The following is a 22713-nucleotide window of genomic DNA, read 5'->3' as shown; positions in this document are numbered from 1 at the left end:
GAAGATGACAATGGGTTATCATATGCTCAACCAGGTGGTAACTCCAATTGCAGCTGCTGTTCTGGATGTGGTATCACTGCTTGAGCAAATCAATACATCCCTTGGTACCTGATACACAGCTACTGATCTGGCAAATGCTTTTTTCTCAATAGTTGTTAGTAAGGACCACCCAGAAAGAGTTTGCTTTCAGCTGGCAAGGTCAGAATATACTTTCACTGTCCAACCTCAGGGGTATATTAACTCTCTAGCCCTACGTCATAATCTTGTCAGCAGGGACCTTGATTGTTTCTCCCTCCCACAAGATATCACACTGGTCCATTATATTGATGATATCATGTTGACTGGATCTAGTGAGCAAAAAGTAGCAACTGCTCTAGACTTTTTGGTAAGGTATTTGCGAGTCAGAGGATGGGAGACAAATCCAACAAAAATACAGAGGCCTTCCATCTCAGTGAAATTTCTAGGTGTCCAGTGGCGTGGGGTATGCTGAGATATCCCTTCTAAGGTGAAGGATAAGTTGCTGCATCTGGTCCCTCCTATGACCAAAAATAGGCACAACGCCTAGCTGGTCTCTTTGGGTTTTGGTGACAACATACTTTTCATTTGGGTATGCTACTCTGGCCCATTTATTGAGTGACCAAAAAAACTGATAATTTTGAGTGGAGACCTGAACAAGAGGAGGCTCTGTGACAGGTCTAGGCTGCTGTACGAGCTGCTCTGCCACTTGGACCATATGATCCAGCAGATCCAGTGGTGCTGGAAGTGTCAGTGGCAAATAGAGATGCTGTCTGGAGCCTTTGGCAGGCCCCTATAGGAGAATCACAACACAGACCCTTAGGATTTTGGAGCAAAGCCTTACCATCCGCTGCAGATAGCTATTCTCCTTTTGAGCAACAACTTTTGGCCTAATGAGGCTCAGTAGAGACTGAATGCTTAACCACGGGCCACCTAGTTACCATGAGATCTGAGTTACCTATTATGAGTTGGGTGTTGTCTGACGCACCAAGCCATAAAGTTAGGCGTGTGCAGCAGGATTCCATCATAAAATGGAAATGGTATATATGCAATAGGGCCAGAGCAAGTCCTGAAGGCAAAAGGAAGCTACATGAGGAAGTGGCCCAAATGCCCATGGTCTTCACTCCTGCCACATTATCTTCTCCTTCCCACACAGAGCTATGGTCTCTTGGTGAGTTCCTTACAGTGGAAGGTACTGTAGGAAGAATATATGATATGTAGGACGGACAAAGGAATTGAAAACTCAGGCCTGGTTTACAGATGATTCCGCATGATAGGCAGGTGCCACCCGAAAGCCAGCTGCAGCACTATAACCCCTTTCTGGGATGTCCCTGAAGGACAGTGGTGAGTGGAAATCCTCCCAGTGGACACAATTTCAAGCAGTGCACCTGGTTGCTCATTTTGCTTGGAAGGAGAACTGGCCAGAGGTGCCACTGTGCACTGACTCATGGGCTGTTGCTAATGGTTTGGCTGTATGGTCAGGGACTTGGAAAGACCATAATTGGAAAACTGGTGACAAAGAGGTCTGGGGAAGAAGTATGTGGACAGACCTTTTCTGAGTGGGCTAAAAGCATGAAGATATTTGTGTCCCATGTGAATGCACACCAGAGGAAAGTTTTAATAATCAAGTGGATAAATGACCTGTTCTGTGGATCCCAGTTAGCCTCTTTCCCCAGCAACTCCTGTCATTGCCCAATGGGCTCATGAACAAAGTAGTCATGGTGGCAGGGATTGAGGTTATTCATGGGCTCAGCAACATGGACTTCCACTCATCAAGGCTGACCTGGCTACTGCCACTGCTGAGTGCCTAATTTGCCAGCAGTAGAGACCCATACTCAGCACCTGACATGGCAACATTCCCTGAGATGACCAGCCAGCTACATGGTGGCAGGTTGATAACAGTGAACCACTTCCTTCATGGAAAGAGCAGCAATTTGTTCTAAATAGAATAGAAACATACTCTAGACATGGGTTTGCTTTCCCTGCATGCAATGCTTCTGCCAAAACTACCATCCATGGACTTACAGAATGCTTTATCCATCATCATGATATTCTACACAGCATTGCTTCTGATCAAGGAATCCACTTCACAGCAAATGAAGTGTAGGAATGGGCACATCCTCATGGAATTCTCTGGTCTTACCATGTTCCCCATTGTCCAGAGGCAGCTGAATAGACAGAATGGTGGAATGGCCTTTTGAAAACTCAATTACAGTGCCAACTAGGTGGCAATACCTTACAGGGCAGGGGTGATGTTCTCCAGGAGGCTGTGTATGCTCTGAATCAGCATCCACTGTATAGTGCTTTCTCCCATAGCCAGGATCCATGGGTCCAGGAACCAAGGGGTGGAAATGGGAGCGGCACCATTCATTATTACCCTTAGAGATCCACTAGGAAAATTTTTGCTTCCTGTCCCTGTGACTTTGAGCTCTGCTGATCTACAGGTTTTAGTTCCAGAAGGAGGAGTGCTTCCACCAGGAGAAACAACAATGATCCCATTGAACTGAAATCTAAGGCTGCTGCCTGGTCACTTTGGGCTATTCATGCCCCTGGATCAACAAGCCAAGACAGGAATTACTTTACTGGCTGGGGTGACTGATCCTGACTATCGGAGGAAATACGACTACAGCTACACAATGGAGGTAAAGAATAGTTTTCCCGGAATATAGGAGATCCCCTAGGGCGTCTTTTAGTACTACCATGTCCTGTGATTAAAATCAATGGAAAACTGCAACAAGCCAATCCAGGTAGGACTACCAATGGCTCTGAAACTTCAGGAATGAAAGTTTGGATCACCCCATCAGGCAAAGAACCATGGCCAGCTGAAGTGCTTGCTGAGGGTAAAGGGAACATTGAATGGGTAGTGGAAGAAGGTAGTGATCAATATGAACTACGACCACATGATCAGTTACAGAAATGAGGACTGTGATGCTGTTTTGTTTATGTTATAGCATTTAAATTGTAAGATATCACGTTTAAGAATGAATATTACCCAAGGACTTACACCCTATTCTGGGGAGATTTAATGCGTTTCTGGTTGTACGTGGGATAGTTGAATATTGCTAGGCGAGGAGAAAATGCATGTGCTATTGTTTTCTATTTAGAGATTAAGCATGGTTTAAGTATAGCTGCCAAGTTGACAAGGGGTAGACTGTCATGATCAGGTTTCATGTGTCAACTTTGTTCAGGTGGTGGTGTCCATTTGTCTGGTCCGGCAAATGCTGGCCTGTCTATTGCTGTGAGGACATTTAATGAACTTAAATTATGATCACATCAGCTGCATCCACAGCATTTGTAATTGGCTAAAGGGAATGTCTTCTGCAATGATGCTTAATCTAATCACTGGAAGGCATTTAAGGAGGATTCAGAAGAGACAGCTTCTCTTTCTACTTCTGCCGGCGAGCCTCTCCTGTGGACTTCGTCCAGTCCCTTCATCAGAGTTGCCAGCTTGCAGCCTGCCCTACAGACCTTGGACTCTATGTTCCCACAGTTATGTGAGATACTTTTATAAATTTTATATCTACAGACATTTCCTGCTGATTCTGTTTCTCTAGAGAATCTTATTTAATACTGGTTCCTAGGCCATATAAGTCCTGAAACCAAGAGGGGCCAGCCTCTCCAAGAACATCCACTAGTTCCATCCCCATATCCCATATTACCAATAGCCCTTTCCCACATGAAAAAGTTAGAATGGGTATAACTCAAATACCCCTAAATATTGGGAGAAGGATCAAAGGAGAAGATGGAATTATAGCAGAGAAGATAGGATTAACAAATGCGTATGGCTGCTGAGTCATTATACTGATATTTCTTTTATTCTCCAGTATCTTGGAGTAGCTAGGAGGAAAAACCTAAAATTGGGGAACTATAACCCATACCAAACTCTGTAATCTGTTCTATAACTGCTTGTTACAATATACTTTGAAATTTATTGTTTTTTTGTGCATATGTTGTATTTCACAATAAAAACTGTTAAAAAGAACACCTAAGGCTCTATCTGAGATTCTACAAAAGCTGTACACATTTTCTAGAAACCCACCATCTCCAGATAGTTCCTAGGTCAGATAAGCTCTGAAACCCAGAGGGGCCAACCTCTCCAAATTATCAACTAGTTCCATATCCCTATCCTATTTTGTCAACAGCCCTTTCCAACATGAAAAAGTTAGGGCACAGTCCAAATACCCCTGAAGACTGGAAGAAGGATCAAAGGAGAAGGAGCAGTTGTAACAGAGAAGACAGGATTTAACAAATGAGTATGACTACTAAATCATCATATTGATATTTCTTTTAGAGTCCAGTGTCTTGGAGTAGCTAGAAGGAAAAACCCGAAACTGGAAGAAGCTGAAATTGTAGAACTATAGCCCATACCAAATTTTGAAATTTGTTCTATAACTACTGTTACAATGTACTTTGAAATATACCACTATGTTGCATGTTATATTTCACAATAAAAATGTTTTTTAAAAAATAACATATTGTATTCCTTTTTCATCAAGCAATTGAACTGCTTTTACTGATGGGAGGGGGTGCTTAATATACTCTTAAAGGAGAAAAAATTATGATGGATCATTGTAATGAATGCATCAAACTTCATCTTCCTCTATGATTACTCCACTTACTTTTGTGATTGTTCATTAAGTTCTAGAACCAAAAGATATACCTAGCAACCCGAGATCAGTAGTTTTAAGAAAAACAAAAGGAATGCTATTTTACACAGTACTTTATAAATATATGAACTAATTTGCTCTGAAATGGTGTACAGATTAAAATTACAAAGTCAAGGAAGGGGCAGCTATAGCTTTGTTTTTAAATTTATTATTTAAATGAAAAATACAAGTCAGAACTCTGGACAACTGGTTGCTGAATATAGGGTTTTAACTTGGCAGTGGTGAGAAAACCAAATTTAAGAAAACTAATGCTGAGAAGAGGAAAGAGATTCACTATACAGAAGTCTGCACAGTGTACAGAGCTAAAAAGAGATGTAAAGGGAAGAATGGCTGTGCCCCACATGGCCTGATGGGGTGACGGAGAAGCTCAACTTCTCTGACACGTAAGCCCTCAAAACAGCACTGTCTCCAGGGAGAGAACATAACACGAGGGTAATTAGAAAATCCCAAGAAATACATCCCCGAAACAAACATATTTTCTTATTGCCATCTGGAAAATCAAAGTATAAGCACACTTGATGGCATGATTTTTAACAGTTACCAATTATTAACAGATGTCTGGTGTCTTATTCATATACCTTTTCTGGTATTTGTAAAACACTCCATGATTTTGGCCTTATTTAAATTGTCCTCAGATCCTAGATAACTTGAGATTATAACATGGCTGCTAAGAATATTTCACTTGATTTAAATAAAATTCAAATGCTCTAATTAATTATTATTGTCATACTTCCTATATTTTAATTCTAGTTTCATTTCACTTTTTCTTCTTTTCAAAAGATTTGATTAGAGTTAATGTTAGATTGGTTAATAGAGTTCATTTTTTCAATTGTTTATATTACCTTCTAAATAACCTGGAAGAAAAGCATTTAGACTGCTAATCAATTTAAATATTAAGGAAATCTGCTTCATAACAGAAGATTTTAATCTGATTTTGAATTTGTATTCATTAACTACAGTGCTTCAGCCATGGCGACATAATGGATGAAGTAGGCCCCCTGAATTAAAACAAGATGAATATTTCTGTCTTTTGTTTCCTACATTTATTTTGTTCATACTATAATTCCCTTCAATTAAAATATTGCCTTTTACTTTAATGCAAACTTATTCCGCTTATGTTTTTGTATAACCCAGTGAATCTCAAATGGGTTGAGTTTGTCTCCTAGGAGACACTGGAATTATCTGGAGACCTCTGTTGTCACAACTGGGGTGGTGTAACTGGTGCCATGTGGTGGCTTGGAACTCTATGGACCCCAGAAAACCATGTTCTTAAATTTACTCCATTCTTGTAGGTGTGAACCCACTGTAAGTAGGACCTTTTGATGAGGCTACTTCAGTTAAGTCATTGCCCATCTCATTCAGTATGGGTCATAATCCTCTTACTGCAGTCCTTTATAAATGGGGGGTGGAGGGAAAGGGAGAAAAAGACAGAGACAGAGAGAGAGAGAGAAAGACAGAGTGCATGTGTGCCATGGAAGGGAAAAGGAAGAGAAAGAACAGCAGACGCCACCACGTTCCTTGCCATGAGGTAGAGAAACTGAGGATCACTAGCACCCAGTCTTTGAGAATAAATGATATTTGCCTTACGCAGCTTAGGAAACTAAAACACCCAGACAGTGAAGAATTATCAGGCTCCAACGGTCAATAATGTTCGGGTTGAGAATCCCTGGGAAAACTTCAAGTAAAGCATAACTACTATTTCCTCACATTTTATGGTGCATGATCCTTAACTGACCAAGGTCTCAAGTAAACAAATATAGGGAAATATTCAATTGTGATGATTATCTTGCCTCTGAATTTTACATATCTGAATCAGATTAATTTGTAATTCAGGATGTCTATGAAAATCTTTTAAAATGTATAAAACCTATAATTAATATTTGGTTATAGTATTTTGATTAATTCCCTTTGAGGGTTAAGATATACAGACATTCTGTAAGCAAATAATTATAAAAGATAGGATTATTCAGCATAAGATAATTTAAAACCTTTTATGTCATTAAAAAATATCAAGAGCTAACACCCCCTAAAATACATTCATTTAAAGATAGAGATAGCAAAATATTTGATATCCATCATCTCAATTTTCTCCTTGTGACTTATTCTAGATCATCATTATGAAGTTGGCTGATCACCTCAATTAGTAAAATTTAAATTGCTACTGAAACGAATTAATCATGTAATGTTTCAGTGCATGTTTTTTAAAATTATTCCACTATTCTAAGTTTTTTCAAAGCAACACAATAACAACAGCATGTGCTGAGTGTCTATGATTTAATAGTCACTTTTACAACATTGCTTCCTATCTGCAAAATGAAGAGAACCAAAGAGCTCTGAGAGTACAGGTAACATGCTCCACATCAGAGAATACGCTTCTTATTACGGCAGCTCTCTGACGCTGACCGCCTTCTCAACAGGACCTCTTCACTTCTTTCCAAGCCCTCATTTGAAAGGATTATGTGCAACTTCTGGGGTCCTTGTTCACATCATGCCAGACTTTTAAAATTAACAGCCTGTCTTTCCTTATATAATTAAAACAGTCTTTAGACAGACATAACAGGTGAGTTTTTAGTTAAAACCCAATGGAAAAACACACAAAAATCTACCAGCTGCTTTACATGTGCTTTCAGAGAACGGCAATAGCTATAAGCATCACAAGCTTTCACAAATGACCTTTTCTCTCAGTAAAGCCAGCCACACCCAGCAAGACAATGTAAGACATACCTGGTTATTACTGTTGGCAGTTGTCGAATTGGCTTGTGCTGTATTTGCAGTAAGGGAATCAAGGAACGCCTGGTCAGCCACTGAATTTCCACAAGAAAACTGATCTTTTCCATCACTGGGCAAAATCTGCATATTAAAAGGAACCCCAATTATTTTCAAAGATTGGGGTCATTTAAGAATAACATTGTCTGAGGGCAAAAAAGAAGTGCCATCTATTATGGAAAAGGGTTTTGCAGTCTTAAGAAATAAGCCAAGAATACCTTCAATAAGTATCCCTTTATATAAGTATGCAGAATACTAGAAAGTGCAATTAATGACAGTATCAACTTACTTTCTTAGACTGTTCTCAGTTATGCATATTTTTAGAATATGGAATGTACAGTGCAGAGAGCTAAAACAGGATGTAAACCTAAAATTTATGGATGGAGGTCAGGGGAGGTATGAGGCCTCTGAAACTGCATGAAAGATTATGGAGGTATGTGCATGTGGCACATTTTTCTGAGGAAAAGGTCTTCAGATTTCATCAGATTCTCCAAAGGAACCAAAGGCTGCTCATTTCCAATCAACAGCAATAGATTTATAGCCTGTCCATTCTGCAGCCAACTCCCAGGTCAACTCCTTCCCTAAGGACATTCTTCCTCTCTACTTGGGGTGACCCAGAGGTACTTTCATCCTTCATCTCTTTTCAGCTGTATTTATAAGGTGCCAGGCAATCTTTTCCTTTTTGCCTCCAAAATAAGAGGCAAGCTCAACAAGCACCTAGAATAAGTTCTGAGTGACTACAGACAACCAGCAGGGGGCGCCAAGAGGCTGGCTTAGAAGAAGTTTAGGTCACCTGGGCTGGCATATCCCCAGGCAGGTGGAGCTCATTCAGGTGCCAGAACACTATTCTCGGCAGCTCACAACAGTTTATTCAAGAACCCTTCTTCCATGGAACTGAGACGTATGTTCTAAATGAGCACAGGGAGAAGAAAGGCTACTTAAAAGAAAAAAAAATCTATTATTTAAACTTTGTGAATCAATTCTACAATGAATCACTGTTATAGGCAGCAACTATCACACAATGTAAGCAATGAGAAAATAGGGACTTTTATTCAGAATAATTAAAAATTGCTATCCTTGGAAGGAACTTAATCTAAATACTTGTAGTCTGCCTTTGGAGCTTTGGCCTCTAGGTAATATTTTTTTTCTTAGTTCTCCTTGAAAATGTTATCAGTTTTACCTGAGCCCTGTGATCCTGGAGAAGAAAGGCTTAAAAATCCCTCCCCCATTGTGTTACTACTACTCAAGCCGGCCTTAACTTGTCTCCTTAGCTTGACTCAACTTTAGACAGCAGACTTCTCTGTGTTTCTAGGCCTCTGACCTCTGTGACCTTGGCCTTTAGGGAATCTAAGTAGAACCTGTTCCCTCCAGCCTGGATAGTAAACTCAAGAGAGAACTCCAGGAAACAGACCTACTCTGTTGTTTGGCCTTGTGCTCCAGGGCTTTCCTACTAGCTAACCCCAGGCCTTAAAAGGGCTCTGCCCTCTGCTCTGGGGGAGGTGGGCCTGAACCCATTCTCTCTCCCCTTTTGTGACAGTTTTCTGCCCTGCTCACACTCTTTCTCTCTTTCTCTCTCTTTCTTGCAATAGCCTTAAGTCTGTCTTCCCTATTGCATATAGCTTTGAGTAAAGTCATCCTTGTCTGTTCAACATAATTTGATGCAATTTTTTCTTTGACACACTTCAGTGTATTTTCCACATTTTATTTAATCAGCATGTATTACTTAAAAAAAAATTTATGAAAAAAGTTGCTGTCTTTCAGTTTGTCCTTAATTGATAATTTATAAAAAGATGCTTGATAAAGAATCAGATTTAATGGTAAATGTTGTTCTTACTTCAACATAGTCTGTGGGAACAAGCCCTCGTTCTCCTTTGCTGTTTCTTCCTTCCAGCCATCCTCCGCCAACATCCTAATAAAGTTACCACAAGGAAAAAAGAAAAAGATTAGAGTTGGCATTTCCTGCAGATATTCTGCTAACATTCTGTTCAAAATTTTAAATCCTTAAGCCTTCTCTTTACTTCAGAAAAATCAAACTTTAACAAGAAATGATCCAAGACTGAAAAATAACCTCCTCATAGATTTACCACTTTTCAAGTCGTCTCTATTTATTACAGAAATGGCTTGCAGCTACGATTGTCAAGGCGGAGATGTAATTCCAACCCTAGAACCTATGCAGCCCTGTGACTTCTTTGGCTAAAAAAATGAGGATAAAATAATACGGGGTGAGTTCAGAGCCTCAAGACTTTGCACACTTCAGCCTGTCTTTTGGAATCCTTTGTTGCCATGTCCACAAACTTGGGCTGCTCAATAACAAGAGACCCAGACCCAGTCAAAGCCAGACAACACTAAGAACTGCCAGATGGGTGAATGAGTTCATCCTAGACTCTTCAGTCCCACCAGGCAGCCTGATAAGACAGATGAGAACACTACAGACAAGCCCCTGACTCAGGGAGCTCAGAAGAACCAGCCTACAGACTGGGGACTTGTAGACTCCTGAGCAGTAACAAACAGTCATTCTCTTAAACCACTGAGTTGTGGGACTGTCTGCTATGCAGCAAAAGCTAAGTAATTATTGGTTCTTTAGTTCTTTAGGATAAATGGTATTATATTTAAATATTAAATTAGTAATAAGGTAGAACTCTGTATCAGGATTCCCATTTTTCAATCTATTATCTCAGCCAAGTCACTTTTTTTCATAGTTTTTAACAAAATTTATTGTCTCACTATATATACAATCTAACATTTCACCTTTTAATAATATTCAGATGTATATTGCAGTGTTGTCAACTACGCTCATAAAGGTCACATTTTTCTATCTTAAAATAAAGAGTTTAAAGTTTGCATAGGTTCCCTGATTAGATAATAATTAGCTGAATCTGGATTATTCATTATTTTTCAATCATTTTAAGCTGCAACTTTGTCAATTTTTTACTATAAGTTGAAGATACTATTTTACAAAAAATTGCAATCCAAAGAATTTACCCAAATTTTTAAAAAACATGAAATTTTAATATTTCATTAAAAAAAATTGGTGGTTAGACAAAAGACTCTTTTTTTTTTTTTTGCATGGGCAAGCACCAGGAAATGAACCTGGGTCTCTGGCATGGCAGGTAAGAACTCTGCCTGCTGAGCCATCGTGGCCCGCCCACAAAAGACTCTTAACTATGATTAAACATGGAACTTGTTTACCTATGAATACCAAGCATACTATCAAAATTACTACATACACATTTTTTTTTACAAATTTTATATTCAAATTTCCTTTATTTCCTAAATCACACCGGAATTTTAGTAAGTAAACAGACAAGTTAAATATAAGTAATTCATTATTTCTTGAGCATTCAAGAAATTTTTAAAATTAAGATAACACGTGAAAGATGTTTTATACGTATTTTTTTACCCAGCAATTCTTTTTTGCCGCTAACATAAAATCGGCTTTAAAAAAAAAAAAAAAAAAGCCTGGGTGGGCCACGGTGGCTCAGCAGGTAAGAATGCTTGCCTGCCATGCCCAAGGACCTGGGTTTGATTCCCAGTGCCTGCCCATGTAAAAAAAAAAAAAAAAAAAAAAAAAAGCCAACTATCTATTTAAAAGAAGTACCATCATCTTTCTCCTTCCTTGAACTTTTGTTATCCCACAAGGGCGCCCCCTTTCCTCCCAGCTGGGAATATCAGCATCACCTTTTCTTCTCCTAAAGACTTTCCCTGTCCTTCCCTGAACCTTTCTTTATAAGCTTAGATGTTGAAGAAGCTTCCTATCTCTAGCCTTGATCTCTAGCTCTGCATTTCTATTTCCAAACTGATGCAAGGCAAGGACAGTAGTGACTATTTACTGTTTTGTAGACTCAACATATCTAAAACCAAACTTATTTAATCTTTTCAAAGTCCTTGGCAGTCCTCAATAAATTCACCATTCTCTCAAAGGTCAAAAGCCTCCCTCAATCTTGACTTCCTTCTCATCAACCCCATCTAATCAATCACTAAGTCCTTGGAGTCCGACTCTCCAAAGCCTCCTGCACCCACCTTCTTTCAGCTGCCACTATTCAGATTCATATCCCACAGTTCTAGCCATCCCAACTGAATGTATTCACCTTTGCTACATTAACTTTCCTGTAATGCAGGTCTCATCACACCACATCTCTATAAAAATATCACTAATAAAAGCCAAACAAACCCCTTAAATATATCCACTACTTACTAAATAAAGTCCAAAGTTATACTGGCCCACAAGGGCCTCTCTGATCTGGTTCTAAAAGCCATTTTTCTGAGCTCATCTCCTTCTGCCCTACAAATAGCCTGTACATCTGGTACACTTGTTTACATGTAGTATTCCCCCACAGATTTTTTTTTTTAAAAAAGCAGAGGTTTAAAGGCCAAACAGATGTGGCTTTGAATCCCCCTACTCCTCCACTTGCAAGCTAAATGATCTTGGATAAGCACAGGAAGCTACCAGAGAAGTAACACATTAGACTGCATTTTAGATAGACCATGGACTTGTGGGAGGGAGGCCAGCTAGGAAGGTAAGCTGTCCAGGTGAGAAGATGAGAGTCTAACTCAGAGTGCTGATATTAGGGAGAGAGAAGAGAGAGGAGGCTGAGTGGAGAGATATGACCAATACTTAACAGATAAAAATCAATGGCTTTACTTGTGGCTTAAAAGTAGAGAATCTTATTGGAGTGATTTAATGGATGGTGGCCCCACAGCCTAAATAAAGTGAATTCAAGAGTAGGAGTAAGCATAGCCTAGGTGATGAACTGAGTTCCAGACATGAAAAGTTTGAGACGCTTGTGGGAAAACCAAGAAAAGATGTTTATGAGGTTACCGGTTATCCAAATCTGAGGTTTGAGCAATGTAGTCACGCTGCAGATTTTTACTTAAAGTCATTAGCACATAGATGGCAATAAAATATTTTTTAAAATCTGAGAGTATAACATGAAGAAAATGGGCCAAAGATGGAATTATATGGGAACATGAACATTCAAGAGGCTGAAAGAAGAGGGGATCACAACAGGATGGCTAGGGAGGAAGTGGTGAGGTATGCAGGAGCCAACACATTTTACAGTGTTATATAACTGTATCAGTGTCAATAAATATCCCTTGCTGGAAGCATTCCATAAGAAAACAGGAATGCAGACCACTCTGAAAATTAATGAGCACAGGGCAAGGGCACAGTTTTCTGTTTCTGCATCCCTGAGGTTCTGAGCACAGGACTGCATGCATATTAATATGTGAGTGACTGGAATGAGGGGAAGGACTCAGGAGAGGTGCAAGACCCAGAGGCAGGGGGCACAGATCAAGGAGGACAACAGTCCCAGGGCACTGACCAGAAGAATGCAAAAAGTACTGTCATGAAAGTCAGCAAGTGATATATAGGGGAAAGGGCTAAAGAAGGGGAGTAACATCACAGAGTTCTACTAATTTCACAAGGACAAAAAATAATTCTCCATGACTGCTTTCATTTCCTTCTCCATCTAAGTAAGTCATGAACAAAATTACTAGTAACTGAACAATTTTCTTAAAATTTTATTTCAAAAGAGGTTCAACTTTTAATTTTGCTATAAATTATAACACCCTAGTTGCAACAGATAAAGTTACATATAAAAAGGAAGTTAAATAAAAATTGAGAGACATATCACTCAGAATCAATGGAAAAACTGTAAAAGGACCTGGAAGAAAGAAGAAAAAATGAATACTAGGTTTACCTCTGAACTTCCTGACAACACAGATCAAACAAGAAATTCAACAGACTATAAAGATTTTGTTTCATGAAAGGAAACATGCCTTATCTCTAAGAGAAAGAACCTGAGATAAAAGATCACATGGATTAGAGGGCAGAAATACACAGTTACATAAGCAGAGATACATATATATGCATATATATGTATCTGAAGATGTCTATTATATACACATGTGCACTTTGAAGGTATGTATGTAGATGTGTATATACACATACATAAGTTCAAACATGGTTTTGTAAAGATTCAGGAAAAAAAGCTGCTTCTTATTTGAATAAAAGCTGAAGCAATAACTTGCAATTCAGCAAAAATAATTCCAATGACAGCAAAGTTAACACAGTCCAAATATATTGCTTTCTGGTAATCTAATCTGATTTAAGGATAAAGCTTAGAAAAAAATGACAGCAATATGAACCACCTTAAATTAATAAACTAGGAAAGTCTGGAAAATCAACATCATATCTTAGTTATTCTAGAGACACAATCTTATGGTGCCAGGAAAAAGCATACTGAGAGAAGTTCTGTAACAACTATAGGGTGTCTGAAAAATCAGGATATATAGAATAAACTTATAGAATAACCCATGTAAAGTATAAAATAAACATATTGATAAAGCATAATATAAAGAGATAAATTCATTATGCACACAGCTTCTTTAGGGAACCCAACTCTTCTCAATGCTTACATAATAGCTTTTTATTTCACTATCAACACTTCAGAAGCAATAGGAAGAAAAATTCATATGGTCTGAATGATCAACTTATTTTAAAAATTAAATCTTAAAAATAAATCCACATTAAAAGGCACTTTGGCAGTTTCTTACAAAGCTAAACATAGGTTTACCAAACAATCCAGCAATTATGTTCTTAGGATTTTCCTCAAATGAGTTGAAAACTACCTCCATGCAAAAACCTGCAAACCAATGTTTACAGAAGCTTCATTCATTATTACCAAAACATAGAAGCAACCATGATGTGCTTCAACAAGTGAATGTATAAACAAACATAAATTCAGCAATAAAAAGAAAAGAGTCTTGAAAATATATGGAGGAACCTTAAAAACATATTGCTAAGTGAAAGAAGCCAGTCTGAAAAAACTATACACTGCAAAATTCCAACTATATGACATTTTGGGGAAGATAAAAGTATGGATACAGTAAAAAGATTGGTAGTTTTCAAGGTTCTGGGGAAGGGGGAAGGAATGAATAGATGGAGCAAGGGCATCTTTAAGGACAGGGAAACTATTCTGTAAGGTACTGTAATGGTAGATATATAACATTATGCATTTGCCAAAATTCATGGAACTATACAACAGAAAGAGCAAAACCTAATGAGAACCATGGATTTTAGTTAATAAACCACACTAATGCAAGATGTTAATAATAGGGGAAACTGTGGGGTGGGGTGGGGTGGGGGCGGGGCACAATATGGGAACTCTGTGAAATTTTTCTATAAACCTAAAACTGCTCTAAAAAATAGTCTACTTTGAAAAAAAAAAGTTCATAGGGATAGGGACAATCTGACTTAAACTTAACAGTTCTCTTACCGGATTTGTAATTGTGATGATTTCTCCTTCATTAACTGTCAGTTCATTATTTCCAGGTTCAGCAGCAAAATCATACATAACCCGAGCCTATTGGAAATAGAGAGGAAAAGAAAAGAGGAAGTTACAAACATAAACCTTGACAGTGAAAAAAGAAAAAAAGAAAAACCATTGATAGTTCACTTTGTAATTTTCCTGGTATGAACAAACAATTCATTTAATGACAGTAAGCTATGCTTGTTTTGGAAGAAAGGAAGACGTGTCACCCACATTGATTCATCAGCTGTACTGTGAGGAAGAACAACAACGGTGCGTGCCCCCTTCTGTTTTGGAAGCAGGGAAGATCTGCAGTAACTGCCCACACTGCACTCAGAGATCAGCCCTACAAAAAGTAACTCAGAATACCCATTTCACTAAAGAGTGAAACAAACAAAAAGTACTATAGAAATTGTTCTGTGAATACTTGCTCACATACAAGCACACATGTGTGCAGACACACACAAATTACATACATCGTCAGAGGAGTCCCTTCCTGTGGAAACTCTGACTCCTCCTAACCCAGAACCACTGGGATGAATATTTCTAACGTGGTATCCCTTGGCATCTAATAAGAAAGTGAAGATTAGGAGACCATGATATATTCACGTTCTTCTACTACAATGCTTTCACAGCATGATATGATTTACACAGGGTTATGTGTGCGGTCAGGTTATAAAAACAGTTAAGCTTTTTCAAACTTCTCTCTGAAATTAAATCTTAATTTTATATAAAGCAGGCAAAAGCATAGCTGTTCTAGTTAATGTAAGGTGGGACTCTTTGAGCCTCTTCATCAAGAGGGCCCTTAACACATCAAACCCAGAATTGTGGATTCCACATACAATTGCCATGTGGAGGGCTGGGCAAAAGAAAATTATGCATGTAGACATATACAAATACTAGTATATAATACAAAATAAATTAGTATAAAATAAAAATATAAAATGTGTGCTATATTATATATGTATTTTTATTCCATTTCAAGTTCCAACTAAATGCCTTACATGACTATCTTCCAGAAGTCTACTTGATAAATTTGAGATCACAGATATCTAGGAAACATATGGTTTGTTTAAAAAGTAATTGCTTGTGTTAAAAAGCAAATTCAAATAGGACAAGGAAAATTGTATCCTTTCAACAAGTATTTACTGAACATGGCCATATGACAAGAACTGTGCTAGGCCTTCTCGTTCTCTTTTGCATTTTCTTCACATTTGCTTACTGATACCTGCCATTCTTTTAACGAGGAATAATGACTCACACCTAGTGATAAAAGACTAAGGGAAAAAAAACAAATGCCAATTTATTTAAAAATACATAAAACAGTAAGATAGATTGACAGTTGAATATAAAAGAAAGCAAGTATATAAAATGTTATTTGTAGAATTTAGAAGATCTGTTTTTTGTATTCAGTGTAAAATTCCTTCAATTTTTCTATAATTAGACATTTTTCATAGTAAAATATTAGAAAAACCAAATTGTTATGTACAGCCTGTCAAAAAATAATATCAGATCCTCTACTTCTACACTGAGAAGTTGGGAAAAGTGATTGAAAGAATAGGCTGGAGGCAGATGAAAATTTTATAAACATTACAAATTTCTCTAGGTTATCACAAAGGACAAAAAAACTGTGTGCTGAAATATTTTTCTCATAGAGTTGCTGAAATAGAATTTTGCTTGCCACGTTGTAGAATATTTTGAAAAACATGTCACAAGCATTTCATGTATCAGAGCAGAAATGAACTAAATATTTGAGGGCATCCCTGGAGAGATTTCACTGAGCTCAGGGTATTGAGGTGCCTCGGAGAAGAAGCTCAGGTACCTCGGAAAAAGGCTCAGCCATTTTGACTGGCTGTATATAACAATTTGGTTTTTCTAATATTTTACTACGAAAAATGTCTAATTATAGAAAAATTGAAAGAATTTTACATTGAATACAAAAAACACATCTTCTAAATTCTACAAATATGGAGCCACTCTGTAGGGCAATCAATACTAAGCTGGTTGGGTGAAAAAATCTGTTGTTTCCATTATTGTTCACTGAGACTCCTGGATAAAAAGAATTTTTAATCAAGGGAAGTCCAATTATTCCCCCAAATACAAAATACCTAAATCTCTTGTTTACTAAACTTACAATTTGGTGAAACAGAATGTGAAACTAGCCAAAAATAAAGAAATGGAAATTCCCTTACACATTTAAATATTACTGAAAATTTACCAACGGAAAAATGTTTATAAATATTGCAGGCTTATTTTAAAACACTGAACTAAGACTTATTTTACTGAGATGTTTCTTAAAATTAGAACTGAAAATAATTTTGGAGCTCAAAAAACATGTGATAAGCTCATCCCCAAATGAGCTCAACTTGTCAAAAGAAAAAAACGGCCACTTAATCTAGAGAAGCAATTAGTCCATAAAGCTTAGGTGAGACTGGAAACCTTGAGTGCTGAAAACCTCTGGCACTTTCTCCTGTTACCTCCTTCTTTCTTTTCTCTTCCCTAGCCTCACTTTGGTGTCCACCTGTGTTCTCAATTACCCCCACTCCCCTTTTCACTACCCCTCTCCCCTCTTGTTCACCACTGACAGTATACAAAACAGATAAAATTGCTCATTACCTTGAACCTAAATGCCAATTAATCAAAGGAGAAGGAGGAGTTATAACAGAGAAGATACGATTTAGCAAATGAGTATAAGTGCTGAATCATTATATTGGTATTTCTTTTAGTCTCCAGAGTCTTGGAGCAGCTAGAAGGAAAAACCTTAAACTGCAGAACTGTAACACATACCAAACTCACTCTGAAATCTGTTCTGTAACTACTTGTTACAATGTACTTCTGAAATTTATTGCTTTTTTGTAGATATGCTATATTTCACAGTAAAAAAAACTTGTAAAGTACTTAGAAGAGTATTTGGAACACTATTTATTGTCATTACTTCCTATTTGGTTAAACTTACTCCTTGAATAGATGGATTACATTTTCTTTTGTTATTCTCAATAAGATTAAAAGGAACAGCCTTACAAAAAAAAGAAAAAAAAGAAACTCGATCATTCATTATTATAAGATGTAGACTTTATTTGGATTAAGACTCCAATAAAATATAAAACATATGATATCTGGCACAACTGGAAATTTGAATAACTGAGGGTTACATGATATTTTAAAAGTATTAAAATTTTAGGTATCGGAGGGGCAAGGGTAGCTCAGTGGTAGAATCCTTGCCCACCATGCAGGAGACCTGGGTTTGATTCCCGGACTCAGCACATGCCAAAAAAAGAAACCTCCTTTTGCAGCTTAGTGGAGGAATTCTCACCTGCGATGTGGGAGGCCCAGGACTCAATTCCCAGAGCTTGCACATGTCAAAAAAAACTTTACGTACAGTAACCCAACATAACCACAGCCATGATGGCACTGTGGTTATATTTTAAAATGACGCCCCATTGTTAGAGATGTATGCTAAAATATTTACAGATGAATATCTGGCATTTCCCTTGAAATAATGCAGAACAGGGCAAATTGATGGGGTACAGATGAAACAAGACAGTTGTTAATAGTTGATATTTGCTGAAGTTGGGTAATGGGTATATATATGGCTTCATTATTCTATCCCACTTTTGAATATGTTTAATAATCTCCATAATAAAAACATTTTTAAGAAACCCATGAAAAAAATACCAAAGGAAATCTTAGGAGAATTAAAATAACCTTGGAATGAAAGAAGACTTGAAATATGAAACAAAATCCAGAATTCTTAGGAGAGAAAGAGGGAGAAATCTGACTAGTTTTCACCTGAAAACCAAAAACATCTGTCCAGCAAAAAAAACAAAATAACATAAATAAGATGAAAAATGACAAATTAGAAAAAAATATTCGCAATTCACATCACAGACTAAAGATTAGTTCCATTATTCCATGAAGGGCACCTACAGATGAATAGGGAAAGAAGAAAAAAAAAAGCCGATGGCTATTAAAAATGTAAAACCTCATGCATAAAAGAAAACAAAATTAAACAGATACTGTTTACCTATCAGATTGGGGAAAAAAGTTTTTCAAAACCTCTGATAACATCAAGTTGGTGAAAATGAAAGGGCATGGGTTATCAATAAAACAGAAAATGACAAGTGCTGGAGAGGATGTGGCAAAAGAGGCACACTTACCCACTATTGGTGGGAATGTCAAATGGTACAACTGCTGTGGAAGGTAGTTTGGCGCTTCCTCAAAAGCTAAATATAGAATTGCCATATGATCCGGCAATACCATTGTTAGGTATCTACTCAGAGGACATAAGGGCAAGGACACAAATGGACATTTGCACATCAATGTTTACAGCAGCATTATTTACAATTGCAAAGATATGCAAACAGCCAAAATGTCCATCAACAGATGAGTGGTTAAACAAACTCGTATATACATACGATGTAATATTATGCAGCTGTAAGACAGAATAAAGTTATGAAGTATGTAACAACATGGATGGACCTTAAAGACATTATGCTGGGTGAGATTAGCCAGAAACAAAAGGACAAATACTGTATGGTCTCACTGATATGAACTGACATTAGTGAATGAACTTGGAGAATTTTGTTGGCAACAGAGACCGTAAGGAGATAGAAACAGGGTAAGATATTGGGTAATTGGAGCTGAAGGGATACAGAATGTGCAACAGTACTGAATGTAAGAACTCAGAAATGGACAGCACAATACTACCTAACTGTAATACAATTATGTTAAAACACCAAATGAAGCTGAATATGACAATGATAGAGGGAGGAGGGCTGGGGGCACAAATGAAATCAGAAAGAAAGACAATAAAGACTGAGATGGTATAATCTAGGAATGCCTAGAGTGCATAATGATAGTGACTAAATGTACAAATTTAAAAAATGTTTTTGTACGAGGAAAAACAAAGGAATGTCATTACTGCAGGGTGCTGAAAATAGATGGTAATTAATATTTTAAAATTTCAACTTATGTGTGAGACTAAAGCAAAAATTGTTTATTTAGTACAAAATTTGTACTTTGACTAGTGCATTTCCTAAAATAACTTATATAGGCAGCTTAATTGAACACCATAAGTACATGGAATCTTGAGTAGGACATGAGATTTTGTTGGTTTGTCCAGAGTGATGCCCCGATGAATCCCAGAGTGATTTGAACAGTGAATAAAAAAGTATTTGCAAAGTCCCCTTTGAAGAATGGTGAGAATGGGGGAAAATTCAACTTTCCCAAGTTGAATTCTTGATATTTTCACAAGTAGTGTGGACAGCCAAAGCTATAGGCTGAGCCCCCAGTCCTGGGGTTTGTTCATATGAAACTTAACCCCACAAAGGATAGGCCTAAGAGTCACCCCCAAGAGAACCTCTTTTGTTGCTCAGATGTGGCCTCTCTCTCCAGCCAACACAACGAGCAAACTCACCACCCTCCCCCTGTCTACGTGGGACATAACTCCCAGGGGTGTGGACCTTCCTGGCAAGGTGGGACAGAAATCCTAGAATGAGCTAAGACTGCTCAGCATCAAGGGATTGAGAAAATCTTCTTGACCAAAAGGGGGAAGAGTGAAATGAGACAGTGTCAATGGCTGAGAGATTCCAAACAGAGTTGAGAGGTTATCCTGGAGGTTATTCTTATGCATTAAATACATATCACCTTGTTAGTCAAGATGTAAATGGAGAGGCTGGAGGGAACTGCGTGAAAATGTAGAGCTGTATTAGAGTAGCCATGTTTCTTGAAGATGATTGTATAATGATAGAGCTTTCACAATGTGACTATGTGATTGTGAAAACCTTGTGTCTGATGCTCCTTTTATCTACCTTGTCAACAGACGAGTAGAAGATATGGAATAAAAATAAATAATAGGGGGAACAAATGTTAAAACAAATTTAGTTTGAAATGCTAGTGATCAATGAAAGGGAGGGGTAAGCAGTATGGTATGTATTATTTTTTTTGTTTGTTTTATTTCTTTTTCAGAATAGATGCAAATGTTCCAAGAAATTATCATGATGATGAATATGCAACTATGTGATGATATTGTAAATTACTGATTATATATGTAGAACAGAATGATCAAAATAGGAATGTTTGCATTTGTTAGGTGTTTTTTGGTATTTTAAAAAAACAAAATTTAAAAAAAATTTTAAAAAAAGAAAAGAAAATGAAAGGGCATGGAAACAGGTACTCTTACATAGCACTGATGGAAATGAGAGGTAGTTTGGTAGTCCCTATCAAAATTATAAACATAAACTCTTATCCAGAAATTCTACTTCAGAGGATCTATCCTCTAGAAGTACCCAGACATTTGCAAAGTGCCAAATACAAAAGGACATTCACTGCAGCAATGTTTATAACAGCAAAGGTCCAGATCCACCCTAAAAGGTAGGGAGCAGTTAGACAGAAGATGGTACCTCCACAAAATGCAACACTCTACCACAGCAAAAGAGAATAAGGAGACTGCTTATTTTTCTGATGTGCAATTACTGTTAATGCATATTTATTAAATGAGAAAATAAGGCAAGATGAGAGTTTTTGTGTTAAAAAAAAAAGGGAGGGGGGGAAACACAGTATAAGGAAGGTGCACCCGTAGGTCAGTGGTAGGATGCTCGCCTGCCATGCAGGAGATCCAGATTCAATTCCCGGCCCATGTGTACACACATCCCTCACTCCCCACATACACACAAAAATCATCACAGAGAAGATAGGATTTAACAAATGAGTATGACTGCTTAATCATTATATTGATATTTCTTTTAATTTCCAGTGTCTTGCAGCAGTTAGAAGGAAAAAACTAAAATTGTGGAATTGTAACCCATACCAAACTCTGAAATCTGTTTACAAACAATTGTTGTGGTGCGCTTTGAAATTTATTCCTTTTTCAGTAACATGTTATTTTTCGCAATAAAAAAAAAACAGTGTATGCATTCGCTTGTGTATGCAAAGAAAAGCGCTGTAAAGACAGAAGAAATCTGACACTGCCTCAGAGGAGAGCCAATGACTACATATGGGAGGACAGGGATAGGGATAGGAGAGGAACTCTGTGTTGACATGTTTTGTATCTTTCTAAACTTTTGGACATAAATCTATTATCTATTTTTTTCAAAATTTTTAAATTTAAACTATTGTCTTGTACTACTACCTAGCACGCTCAGAATCAGATTGAAAACACCAAAAATCTATTAAGAGAATGCTTCCCTGGTTATAACAGAGCAGTTACTACAAATTAAGGGCTACATAAAGGGTTAAACCATAATCCTTGAGTTCTCATTCTGATGACTTCTATTTTCACTGCACAGAATATATATGCAAATACAAGTTTACAACACCAAAAAAAGCAATATACTGTATTTAAAAAAGAAAAGTTAAAAAATATTCCTCCTCTCCTGCCAGAGGGCACAAATGCTAACAGTTTTGAAACGCCGCTCAAAAATGTTTATGTATTTGACTCATGCACTTGCAAACACACAGCATCATTTAAAGGCACACAAACAGAACCAATCACAAGCACAGCACACATATTTTGTGTTCATATAGCACACAACAGCATATCTTAAGACTCTTCATATGAGCCCATCTACCTTGTTCTTTATTATAGCTGCAAGGTTATTCATCCAACTTCCAGGGCAAAGTACACTAAAACTTACTTGGCTTTGGCTAAGAAAATGAATAACCTCATTCCCTTCCCTCAAAATGACAATAGCTTTATTATATTTCTTGATTGCTACATTATATGGTCACCCTGGAGAAAATATAGAAAAGTCTGAAAGAAAACAGAGTCCCAAATCCTGAACCCCAGAGACAATCGGTGGAATGGACACACTGCCAGGAATAGCTCAGTCCCCGTCCCGGCACCAGCACTGCATGTCACAATGTTCTTCACTTCCACCCTGAAGCAGGAGGGAATGTAACTACTGGCAACACAGCAACTGACAGCAGGCTCTGGGGCCAGACCACGTGGATTCAAA

At 37.6% G+C, this 22713-nt stretch overlaps 1 protein-coding gene and 1 long non-coding RNA gene across 4 annotated transcripts in view; one reads left to right on the top strand and one right to left on the bottom strand.

Moving 5' to 3' along the window:
• Positions 1-22713, bottom strand: part of SNX9 (sorting nexin 9) — a 149094-nt gene that overhangs the window by 90321 nt on the left and 36060 nt on the right. For both annotated transcript variants that reach the window (XM_077149350.1, XM_077149351.1), the window contains exons 2-4: positions 14726-14812; positions 9283-9357; positions 7407-7532 (exon numbers count right to left, since the gene is read on the bottom strand). In XM_077149350.1, the coding sequence (XP_077005465.1) occupies positions 7407-7532; positions 9283-9357; positions 14726-14812 (288 nt within the window). The remainder of the gene's footprint in view (positions 1-7406; positions 7533-9282; positions 9358-14725; positions 14813-22713) is intronic.
• LOC143674065 (uncharacterized) lies at positions 5887-15655 on the top strand. Of its 2 annotated transcripts, none has more exons than XR_013170845.1 (3): positions 5887-5987; positions 9563-9670; positions 14782-15655. It is a non-coding gene; the product is annotated as an uncharacterized LOC143674065 (long non-coding RNA). The 2 variants fall into 2 exon arrangements; XR_013170846.1 differs by lacking the exon at positions 5887-5987 and adding an exon at positions 6001-6210.

This window comes from Tamandua tetradactyla, chromosome 2 (genome assembly GCF_023851605.1).
Source record: "Tamandua tetradactyla isolate mTamTet1 chromosome 2, mTamTet1.pri, whole genome shotgun sequence".
Taxonomy (NCBI): Eukaryota; Metazoa; Chordata; class Mammalia; order Pilosa; family Myrmecophagidae; genus Tamandua; species Tamandua tetradactyla.
Note: the sequence above shows the minus strand (reverse complement) of the source record. Positions and strands in the feature narration are given on the sequence as shown.